This window comes from Centroberyx affinis, unplaced genomic scaffold (assembly GCF_046629955.1).
Source record: "Centroberyx affinis isolate AG114_WGS23_722 - 3 ecotype Tasmania unplaced genomic scaffold, CSIRO-AGI_Caff_v1 ptg005975l_1, whole genome shotgun sequence".
In the NCBI taxonomy this organism is placed as follows: Eukaryota; Metazoa; Chordata; class Actinopteri; order Beryciformes; family Berycidae; genus Centroberyx; species Centroberyx affinis.
Genome location: NW_027283040.1, coordinates 14429 through 27071, shown reverse-complemented (window position 1 = coordinate 27071; position 12643 = coordinate 14429). Strand labels below are relative to the sequence as shown.

The 12643-nt window shown below is 38.3% G+C and overlaps 1 protein-coding gene across 1 annotated transcript; it reads left to right on the top strand.

The window, feature by feature from the left end:
- Positions 1–499: 499 nt before the first annotated feature.
- Positions 500–7367, top strand: LOC139668034 (peroxisomal acyl-coenzyme A oxidase 3-like; the record flags this gene model as incomplete). The annotated part of the gene is made up of 4 exons (XM_071547513.1): positions 500–674; positions 800–867; positions 1418–1504; positions 5855–7367. Coding segments are annotated over 4 exons (450 nt in total), but the record flags the coding sequence as incomplete, so codon positions are not given.
- Positions 7368–12643: the final 5276 nt, after the last annotated feature.

The following is a 12643-nucleotide window of genomic DNA, read 5'->3' as shown; positions in this document are numbered from 1 at the left end:
CCAAAAGGAAGGAGTCCAGTTTCAAAGCAGCAGGGTCACAGTTTCAAAACCTGTGTTGAATCTAGAGTAAACCAAGCAAAGACAGTAAAGACAGCTCTTCCAGTCCAAAAAGCAAGTGTTTATGGGTGTAAGGAGACAGATGTTGGCATCTGATAGTTCCAAAATCTCTACCCTGGTGGAATGATGTGTTACCAAAACTGTCCAATGAACGAGTGACTTATGAGTCATGTGACTTTTGTTTACAAGCCCTGGTTCACTTATAATTGGGCAGTGTGAACCTAAACGAACCAACTACAAAAATGCAACAAAATCTAACTTTTCCACTATGGTTCAGACCAATGAAAACAGACTGTAGGTTTGATCTTTACCAGTTTAAACTCATCAAGAGAAAACAGCTCTTTCAGTTCAGATCTTATCCTGGAAAAAGATCCAGCATGAGAACCTCTGCTGCTCTAATGTTCTACCTTTGTGTGTGTGTGTGTGTGTGTGTGTGTTTCAGGTGTACTACTGCCGTTCCCTGGCCATCGTCTTCATTGAGCACCTTGTCCTTCAGAGGTTTCACGATCTGACCCGTGACCAGGACACACCGGCTGGCCTCAGACCAGTGCTAAGCCAGTTGTGTTCCCTCTATGGGCTCTGGAGCCTAAGCAACCACATGGCCACGCTGTACCAGGGTCAGCTCTAACGCAAATGCATTATCTAGATGTGAATATTATATACTGTATATACTGTATATGAATCTAGATGACCTTCTATGAGCTTTCCAGTAATGGTCTCTAAAAGTGTTGTTCCTCTACAGGTGGTTATGTCTCTGGAAGGAAACCAGCAGAATTGGTCCAGACTGCCATTCTCACCCTCTGCTCTCAGGTACAAGAAGACCCTCTCTCTCTCTCTCTCTCTCTCTCTCTCTCTCTCTCTCTCTCTCTCTCTCTCTCTCTCTCTCTCTCTCTCTCTCTCTCTCTCTCTAGGTCTCTCTCTCTTACTGCTCACCATAATGTACTGCCAAATTATTTCTTGAGAAGGCTTTGAAGGCATTGTAGACATCGGATTTAATCGTTCTTATTGCTCTGTTTTGTAAAAAAAAAAAAAAGCTGCACTGCCTTTTCCCCTGCATGTAACTACTGGTAGCTTTTGTTTGACTTCAAACACAATACTGAATAATTTGATAATTTCCCCTGCATATTAAACTGAAATTGCAGATATAAAACACAAAGGTGTGCATGTTCTTTATTTAGGTAAGCGTATTCCCATAGCATTTAGTTTAATCGGCTTCCTTCCTCCCTTCCTCCCTCCCTCCCTTCCTTCCTTTGAGTTCAAGGATGAGATTATGACACTGATGGATGCTGTTAACTCTCTCTCTCTCTCTCTCTCTCTCTCTCTCTCTCTCTCTCTCTCTCTCTCTCTCTCTCAACTCCAGCTGAAGGATGAGGCGGTAGCGCTGATGGATGTTTTTGCACCTCCCGATTTCATCCTCAACTCTCCGATTGGCAAGGCTGACGGAGAGGTAAGGGCATACACAAACACACGCAAGCATACACAAACACACACACACACACACACACACACACACGCACACACACACACACACACACATACCACCTCAGACCCTTACATATTTCCCAGTTCTGATCTCTCTCTAAATCAATTTCTCTCTTAATTCAAGTCAGATCAACTCTTTTTATTGGCATGAAAGTTAAGAGCAATATTGCTGGAACATCAAGATAGTGACTACACATTATATCTGTGTGTGTGTGTGTGTGTGTGTGTGTGTGTGTGTGTGTTTTCAGTGCTGGGTTGACAGTCCACCATCAGTAGTCACAAGTAGTTCAACAATAAACAATACAGTACAATACTTATACAGTACAATACTCGCTCTCTCGCTCTCTCTCTCTCTCTCTCTCTCTCTCTCTGTCTCTCTCTCTCTCTCTCTCTCTCTCCCTCTCCCATCCCAGTCAGGGTCATGTTTACAGTCAGGTTAAGTCTCTTTTACTGGAAGCAGACTGCAGGGTTTTGGCTGCTCCCTCTCTCTGTTCCAGGAAAACAAACATACACACACACACACACACACTGTGGTAATGAAAAAAGACATAACGTTTTTGACACATGATCGATAATGAATCACCCTCTGCATTGTCTAATGAGACCTTTATCTTTATTCATTTCTTACAGATGTTTCTTTTCCTAGTGAGAAATGAAGATGTCATGTAGACCTACAGTGTTTTCTGATATTACTTTTTGTCTACTTTGCGTTTAGAAGGTGTTAAAAAGTTAGATAGCCTGTCTTTGTCGCTTTCTGTCTGAGACTTCATCTACTTACTTTCTTTCTCCTCTGTCTTCCCCTCTCGGCAACCGTTTAAAACAGACGGCGACCCGTCTCGCTGAGCGTCTTTATTAATAGATGAGTCAGGGACGATGCAGTGAAAGTAGGGCAGATGACTAATGGACAGAATTATGTAGCAACGGCATAAACAGACAACATGAAGTTCAAGTGAGCGAGACACACAGAAAATAAAAGGTTGAGACAAAGAGGTTTCAACATGACATAAGTTAAAACAAGGAGGAACCACAAGAGAAAAGGCTATGGGTTTTAATAACAGTAAAAAATAATAGTAAAAATGCCTTTTTTTCTCTTCGCGTGACCACTACTTTTGAAATCATTTGAAATCTCGTTGCCAGGGAAAACATTAAAGAGTAACTAAACCCCAAACCCAAATCTGTGTAAAGCCTGACATCTAATGGTAAAAAGCATGCTACTGAAGTGGCCATCTGCTATTGGCTGATCTTTGGTGCCAGGTGATGTCACCTTCTATAGAGTACAACAAAGGCAAGATGTGTAACTGTCTGGTTTTTAACCATCCTGCCAAACCATGTACTGTAACTGTATACAATTCCAGATCAATAACTACTAATCAATAACTAATGCAAATCATCCTGTACTGTTTTCATTTAAATTAAAATTTCGTTTAAAGTTTCTCATATATTAATCTTGCCTCAACTCTGTGTTAATTTCATTGACAAATAATTTTCGTCATAGTTTTCGTCAACGACATTTTTTCATTGACGAAAAACGAGATAACTAAATAAAAAATAATTTATGATGACAAAAACTATGACGAAATGTATTGACAATTTCATCAACGAATAAAAACGAGACGAAAATGAACTGTATATACAGAAAATTAACGGGAAATTCAAGAGAAACGTTTAAATAATGCATTACACTTTAACTAAACCTGTTAGTTTTCATCGACTAAATCTACTGTAGATTTAGTCGACTAAAATGTTATATTTCGTCAACTAAAACTAGACTAAAACTAAAACAATTCAGATGACTAAAATATGACTAAAACTAAATGGCATTTTAGTCAAAAGACTATAACTAAAACAAAATCAAAATTTGCTGTCAAAATTAACACTGCCTCAACTCAAAAAGTTAATTTCCCACCCTGGTAGTACTAGTAGTAGTAGTAGCAGTAGTAGTAGTTGTAGTAGTGAATAGTAAAATTGTCACTTTTTAGATTAAGACATTGACTTTCTTCATTAGTCAGGATACTTTGAGTATTTCTCATATTTTTTCTCTTCCAAAGTGAAGCTGGCTTCATTCTTTTTTTCCTCTTGATTATCTGTGTTCTTCTCTGTATCATGCTCTGACCCATTCTGTTTTTAATTACACAGAATCTATTTAATTATTTAAACACAAACCAGATGCATAAGGAATGTCCAATATTGAGGCTTAGGATAACCAACACCCCAAGGTGTTTGTGTGTCTGTGCACGATATCCATGTGTAATAAAATATCCAGGGTCATGGTTAAGTGCAGCCAACAACCAAGCCCATTAATATCCAGCATGAGCCAAGCAGCACTAATATGTTGGTGTGGCTGGAGAGATTGAGCATTTATGACCCATTACTCAAATGAGGTCAGACAAAAGTAGTTAAAGTTTGTTCAACAGTTAGATAAGATAAGATTAAACTTTATTGATCTCTATGGGGAAATTGAGTCATTGCAGCAGCAAATATTAATAGGATCCAGCAAAGGAAAACAATATAAGTAAGAATAGAACTAATCGGTTTATGGAAATGTACTCAACTGACAGTTTCCACACCAGAACATAAGTAGAAATGTAGAGATGATTGTATGAAAAAAGTATTATAGTGATGTAGAAGATTTAACTGGTCTGTATAGAAAGTGGGTCTAGGAAAAGTCACAGAGCGACTGAGCTATTTCAGTTCTAAAACTCCAAACAGCCGTCAGTTGACTGTGGCTCGGCCTTTCTAGTGTTAAATCACGGCATCGTCTGAAGCTCTGAGTCCAGCTGCTGACTTTACGGCTGGTAGAAAAGTTAGTGTCAGGCGCTGACATTTTGAACTGAGCGGTTATGGCAGGTCTTTAGTTACAGTATCTCCCTTCCTGCTGTGAATAACTGTGTATCCACCGTGCTGCAGCTCCACTACAAAGAGACCAGTCGCCGTGATAAATGACTCGTCCCTGTCCGACTCCAGACGGCTGCTTTTGACAGAGTTTACCCCAGCCCAGACATTTTCCCTGCCTATTAAACTCTTTAGCAGCCAACTTAACCGAGAGTGTATTTCTTACCAGCTACTGCACGGAAACATATGAAATTCCAAAATTACCCGAATTTTGCGAAAGCAGACATAGCTAATGTAGCCAAGTTCTTCGTAGCTATAGTCTGTGAGAAAAACAAGTATGTTTTCTTCCACAAACACGGTGATGATTTAATAGCCGTGGTTTCATATCATCATATACATCTTGCCAGTCCAGATGTGTGTTTGCTTTTTTTTCTCACCCATGTAAAGTACACTATGACAAATAACCACAGACTGTATTAGAAACGTGTGTGTGTGTGTGTGTGTGTGTGTCTAGCCCATGTGTCAGTGTGTGGTGTGGTATTGCACAGTCTGTCATTGTCTCTATATAAGTCTGTTTCCCTCTTTTTTTTACAAAGCCTCAGTGTTTATGTGAATGTTATCTGTAGTCGTGTGTCATCCCCTTCTTATCCATCCTCGAATGGAGCTGAAATGCCGCCGAAATAATTTACGAAGACAACCAGTGTGCAAGTCAGCCTTAGTCACACGAGGTTCTGAGAAGACCGTCCCGTCTGTGAACTCCACTCTCCAGAATGTTCATCAACCCGGATTAACTGAGCCATAACCACGTAAACAAACTGCGGGGGTTATGGTCGCTTACAAACACATAGCGAGGTCCATAATTAAATCCGGTTGGGTTGTGTGTCTTGAAGCTTAGAAGGCCAATAGTATGTTGGAAGTATGTTTTTCACAAAGCTGGTTATCAAGCGTTATCTGGCAACCCAGGATTTACCAATCCAGCTATGAGCGCATTTACATGAAAGAGGCGGGGTTTGTAACAAAGAGCCAATCACATGTAACATGGACAGATCCACAGCAGCTGATTTAATAAAATAAGATGACACTATTGATGACCATGGGGAAATGTGATTGATTCAGAAGAGAAATAGAAAATAAGAACATAGCTGATATATAAAAATAAGCCATAAAAATGTGTAATTTGACAAATTTGACACAAAAATTGATTGTTTAATTATTAGAGTTTCAGGTCTTATTGCGCTTTGTCGCCTTCACATCACAAGACAAACTTCATTCACTGTAATGATAATAATTTTGTCATTGGTGTAAACTTGGTTAAGGATTTTCTTGTTGACTTCGACAAGTGATGTGAGATCTGGATTCCCCTTTTTTTTGTCTAAACAAACAACACTCTCTCTCTCTCTCTCTCTCTCTCTCTCTCTCTCTCTCTCTCGCTCTCTCTCTCTCTCTCATATCCCTTCTCTTCATGTCTCTCTCTCCTGTGTAGCTGTACAAGAACCTGTGGTCGACGGTGATGCAGGGCAACAAGGTGATGGAACGTCCATCCTGGTGGAAGGAGTTCTGCTCAGACAAACCGGAGGTCGGATCCCTGCGTGCCAAACTCTAGAAGCCAAGGAGCCGGATTCACCAATGTGTTCTTAAGATAGATCTTAAGAAATGACATAAGAGGAAATTTTAGGAAGTTCTTAAGAAGGCTTTTAAGTGCAATTCATCAATATTTTCTTAGTAACAGGCTCATTTCTTACGAATTTCTTTAATCTTCCTACTTAAGAACTTCTCAAAATAGGGCCTGAATTAATTCTGGTTAATAAACTTTAGGCTTACTGCCATTGAGGCTAGGAGACGAGGCTAGGAGGCTAGGAGACGAGGCTAGGAGGCAACCCAAAGTACTTCCATCTACAAAACAGTTGGGTAAAAACCTATTTAGGGCAACTACAACTGATGAAGTCTATGAAAAGATTTAAACATTGGTTGCTGTTGGTAACTGTAAAATTTGCTAGCTTATTTTCAACAGACATGAGACAGAGGCCTACCTGGCCCTACACCAAATAAAGCTTTACAATAAATGTTCATCTTAATGTTAGGTGTCGGGGAACTATAACCTAATTGTTTAAAATTACCTTTACCTTTTCACTGTATGAATTTTAAGACAGGGGAAGGGGTGTCTTAATGTTAAGAAAAAAATCAAGAACTTTCATTTCAAGAATACCATTTATTCGTAAGTTTTTTCTTAGGAAGAAACATAAGAAGAAAGTTAAGAAAATATATAAGAACTGTTTTTGAGAATAGCATGTTTTCCTACTTTTTTTCTTAAGACTAAAGTTAAGAAAAAAATGGCACTTGAGAACATTTTTTTTCTTAAGAAGGTTTTGTGAATCCAGCCCCTGGACAAACTGCACATTGCCTCTGTGATTGACAGTTAAATCACAAATAACTATCTGTAGAAGCCTGGACAAACACTAAAAACCTGCAACACGACAACATGACAATATACACTTACTGTCATTCCTATAATGGAGAGTTTAGTCAGAAATATAAATCTAAATGTGATCAGGAGAACCAAGTCACACGCATAACATGGTGTGAAATCTGTTTTTGTTCACATTTCAATCACGACTATTTCACACAAGCAAAAAGTTCAGTGCAGTCTTGTTTTTATAATATTGTGCAATTAATAATAATATGGCCTTGCCTTAAGTATTACAACCCAGTGCCTATAAAGGTAAATATGCAGGAAATTTTACAAATCCAGCTCACACTGTCACTGCTAACAACGCTAACGATCTTTGATGCCATACAACAAAGAAGAAACCACATAACTGAACATAGATCCACGTTTGATTTCAGATTCTGTGTATTTTATAGTTGATGTGACATGTATGATATTTGTGATATAGTAGTTTTGATCAAACTGCAAATTGTGTTATAGATGATGTACATATCATGTACTATATAATCCTGTGGGAAGACTGATATAATCTCACAATTCTTGTAAAATAGTGTCTTGATAAAACTGTTCAGTACAAATGAAATAAATGATTTCTACTAATAATTTGGTTGTGAATTGATCATTTTAAAATGAGTGAGTGATCTGTATTTATAATGTTTTTTATTAACCCAAATTTAACTAAATCACCTTACTGTATACTTACAGACAAATATACCAATACTGGCCTGTACATATCTGAATAACCTTACATTAATACATTATTGAATGATTTAGGCTTCTGATGGCTGGCTTCTGATGCAAAATATCCATTATTATGTCATTTAAGTTAATTTACAAGTAAACAAATCAGTAATTACTCGTAAACAGTTATTTACAACAATATCTGTGTCCTTAGCTTTATTTATTGCTCAGTACTGTGTTTTTTAATGTGAGGCTGGTGATAAATTCACGGTTAATAAGCTGTAATCATGGTAAATTATTGGCCGGTTATCAGTTTTGGTCAAAAAAATCAAAAAGTGCTTGATCTTTTAATAAACTGTTCTGCCCCCATGTGAAATGAACTCCATATTGGGCATTGTAATCAAACTGAGATTACATCTTTTCCTCTAAATACAGCAAGAAAAATGCTAAAGTGATCTGATCTTTTCTAAGTTACAGAAATAGTTATGGTCATAGAATGAACCGTGGTTTCTTGGACAGAGACCAAGAAACCATGTATGGAGATTGGAGATTTTATTGAGATTGGAGATTGGAGAATGTAAACTATCTGGAGAATATAAACTATCTCTCATACACTCATGAACCAAAAAAAACCCTCTTGACCCAGTTTTATGTTCTGTGTTAGTGTCCATTTGTCTGGTCTGGACAAGAAAGGCTTGTGTGTGTATGTGTGTGTGTGTGTGTGTGTGTGTGTGTGTGTGTATTTAACCCTCTGTGGTCTCAGCTCAAGTGCTGCTTACAGAAGGAGATGATTATTTTCATTCTTTACTGTCTTTAAGCATATTGAATCAACTATTCCCTTTTCCCTGCTTCACATATCAGTCAACCTTTAGAACATAAGAGCTGAAGATGTGTTTGACGCCATTAGGTCTGTTTCAACCGTCTTTATTTATTCACCCCATGTCACTGTGGGTTAGCTACTGCAGTTCTATCTTTAACTTTTTCCCAAGCAACTGAAGTGAATGGGGTCTGGTTGTTTAGAGCTCCAAAAAGGGCAGAGTGAAGAAGTAGTGTGATGATTTTAATAACAAGGCAGTGTCACTAAGATAAATTTATGAGATATCGGTTGGAAAATTGGCTTTTTGGACATGTTTAGAGGACATTGATGGACATTTTATGCTTTAAAAAAAATAATAATAATAATCTGAATTTATTTTATGCAGTGATGTACCAGTGGATCAACCATACAGTAAAACAATTATTTTACTCATGTATATTTTCGTTTATTTATTTTGGTATTTTACATTTAATTTAACTTCATGTTTATTTATTTATTTTCTTTTGTTTTATTTTACTTCTAATCTATTTCTCTCTTAATTAATTTTGTGGGTATTGGGGGGGGGGGCATGTCCACATTTTGTGAACATATATGATGTTGTATGAATGTTTATTATTGTACTTTTAAATGTATGGTTATGAGTTATGAACATCATCCCTTTTAACCAGGACCAGAGCTAAGATCACTATAGATTAATATGGGATCACACTGTCATATTGTACCTGAGGAAACATCCAGGCCGACCCAGACATCTTACATCACTCTCTCTTTCTCCTCCTCCTCCCTTTAATCCCTTCTTCTCTCCATCTGCCCTGCATCTCTTCTCCTCCTGTCCAGCCTTCATTCACAAGGGGGTTCTCTCTCTTTCCATCTCCATCCTCCCTCCTGCTTCCTTCTGTCTTTTCCACTCATTCATCACTTGTTTTCCTGCTCATTTACTCTCTGTGCATCACATTCCAGACATAAACACTAGAGCTCCCTAAAGAGAAAGAGAAGGATATGTGTGTCTCTTATCTGGAGAGGCGGGGGGAGAAAGAGAATAATATAGAGAAGTTCTCTATTTTGTATTCATGTGTAATGCTGAAGATCCTACTGGATTTAATGTATTCTCTCACTTCATAGCCTACATGGCTTTCAGCTGATGTGGCACAGCTGCTGGCGGCCATATTGGAGGTCAATAGCTCTTGGGTAACAGTAGCTGAGAACAGCTGGTTGTGTCAACAGAATGAATTAAATTTTTGTGTTTTTACCTGATCATTTCATCACTAATCTGATTGATTTTATGTGTAGATACTGTCAGCTTGTTAGCTATAGCGCTAACCATAGTATCTGGTCAACTAACCATCACTGTTTTGTTAATAGCCTACGTCTTTAGCGTCTGTCTTAAGCACACTAGCTAACGTAGCTAGAAGCTAGCGGTAGTAGCAAGGAGGTTCTATAGTAGTGGCTAGTAGTCATATGTTAACATTAACATTGTTGCTTTGCTGGCTAACAGTTTGTTCAGGTTAACTGAGCTGACTCTTCTCAAGCTACAACTCAGAGTGTTTTGCAGTAGAGACTAGAGCTAAAGACAAGACAGTTTACTGTGTCACAGTAACCTACATTTGGAAACAAATCCACTTTATCACACTATTCACTTTTACTGAGCACGTTACTGAATGGATCTACAGCCACACCACAACAAGCTTTAGCTCTCTACCTCTCATAAAGGCTGGTCTCAATTAGAAGCCGGTTGCCATTGACGCTGGGAAGCAGTTTTTTTTACTTGCATTCAAACGTCAGTCACATTTGCTTATCGCCATGGCGGCACAGAGAAAAAAGTACGACCTGAAATTCAAGCTGTCAGTTGTCAAATTTGCTGAACAAAACTCAGGAGAAGCAGCAGCAAGACATTTCTCCATTGAAAAGTACAACCTCTTGCTGCCATAAACTTTTTTCGGATTTCATCCTTTCTAAGGTAGGCTACTGGTATTTTGATACGGGTCTCTCTCTCACTCTCTCTCTCTCTCTCTCTCTCTCTCTCTCTCTGCATGAGGTTGGCCTACATGCGCTGTCTCTCGGAGTGAGATCAAATGAATGATTCAATAGCCTAATTTTTATACAAGTAATATTCATACTGGTTTAAATAAACAATTTGATAGTATTTCCCATCTTTGCTGAGCAACAGTTTTGTGCAAAAGGAATTAAAGGCCTGTCCCATATAGACGCCTGTCCCAAATATAGGCCAGTTGAGTTCAGTGTTTGAAGCAAATAAAAGACCGGGCTATTAATTGAAGTTTTAAGGTATTTAGACATTATTAACGAACAGCCAATTGTCAAATGGTTGCTAGGAGATTTGTGATGCAACTGCTATTGGTAATGCTGAATGTATTTTGTCTAATATGCCTTGCTATTCTGACACAATGGAAAAAAGTCTTTCACTTTACTTGGGCATCCTTGATGATTTTGCGCATTTAAAAGTCACCAAACTCCCAATTTGGTGACTTTGAAAATCGAATCCAGTCTAATGTAGTCTAATCTATCAAGTTTAGTGTAGTCTAGCCTGGTCTAGTCTAGTCTAATCTAATCTAATCCAGTCCTATGAAGGGAGTTCCTAGACTGTTCCCAATCTTTCAGGTCAAGTCATGAATTGTCATCACCTCTCATCTCCATTCAGGCCTTTGGCTGAATTCATTTAACTCAGCCCATACAGTTTGTGTGCTTGCTAGCCAACTGACGTTCACTGTTAACATTTACGCAAAACCCAGTAAACAGACGGTTCCATTCAGTCCATTCTGTTTAACCTCATTCTGCTATCATCTTGAAAATATTTCATTGGCATCCATACAGACATTTTTGTTTGTTTTCCCACTAATCACTTTCATCTCAATGAATGAAACCACACATGAATCAGTATCTTCTGTCAAACACACACACCCACATCCACACACACTCACCCACACACTCATACACACACACTGTCATGTTTAGTACTGAATCTCCTCCAGTCCAACCGCTGTCTTCACTTCCTGGTCTCAAGATGTGGAAACTCTTCCACAATTTCCTGTTCAGTTGTCTTTTATCAGTTAGCTGTATTTTTCTGTTGATCAGAGCATGGCTGCAGGACAACAGGCTGAAACATGCAAACAACCACGTGTTGGACAAGTGAAATGTTTGCCCAGCTTTACTACTCTTTGTTTTTGGCATATTTGCATGTTGACAAAGACTACTAAAGATATTTTTCTAATGTTTCTACTGAGATTAGATCAGTTTGCCATTATTTATTTCTTTAATAGAAATGCTAAATTACCGAAATTTGACTAAAGCATAGCTAACATAGCTAAGGTCTTCCCACAATGGAGTCATTCCTATGTTCCCCAGATTTATATGGCACATAATGGGAACATGACAAAGAGTCCTATGTTCCCAGGGTCCTATGTTCCCACGGTCCTATGTTCCCAGGGTCCCATGTTCCCACGGTCCTATGTTACCAGGGTCCTATGTTCCCCAGCTCTATATAGCACATAATGGGAACCTGAAAAAGATGTTCCCCAGCTCTGTATTCGCTTAATATGGTTAGTTAGGGTTAGGATTAGGGTTCGGGTTAAACATAGCACCCTGGGAACATAGGACCCTGGGAACATAGGACCCTTTGTCATGTTCCCATTATGTGCCATATAAATCTGGGGAACATAGGACCCTGGGAACATAGATACGCTCCCCTCTACAATCGGCAAGAAAAATAAGTAAATTATCTTCTGCAAACACATTGATGATAACTGTCAGTCTTTACCATTTCAAATGTGAACCAGCCTCTTCAGCAAACTTAGCAGATCGGCAGCAGCACTTTATTGCTCCCAGTCTTTTCTTTATTTATTTGATTTTATTTTTTCTGATGGAAACAGAAAAGAATCCCAATCCATTTACCCTTGAAAACCTCTGTTTACGCCCCCAAACAACATTTTTTGTTATTTTGCTCCTGAATAGACTTGCACTGGTTTCAAGTTAGCAGTCAACAAGAACAAGTGTTTAATGTGTAGTTGAATAGGTGAGTAGGTGAATACCAGACACAGTAATTGTAATAGTAAGTGCTGCTCACACCATGTTCTTTGTTGACATCAAAATGTACCCATAATGCTTTGCAAGTCTTAAGTTTTCTATAGACGGTGAAAACCAAAAATGAAGGCAGTATAAGATGTTTCCATTATTGTCGTTGTTGTTTCTGTTTTGTTTTGTATGATTTTGGGTCATGAATATTTCATACTCTCATTTATTTGTATGTGATTTTATTTTGAAATAAAATAATCTAATGTTTCCATCCCACAGGAACCAGTTTATATTATTTACAT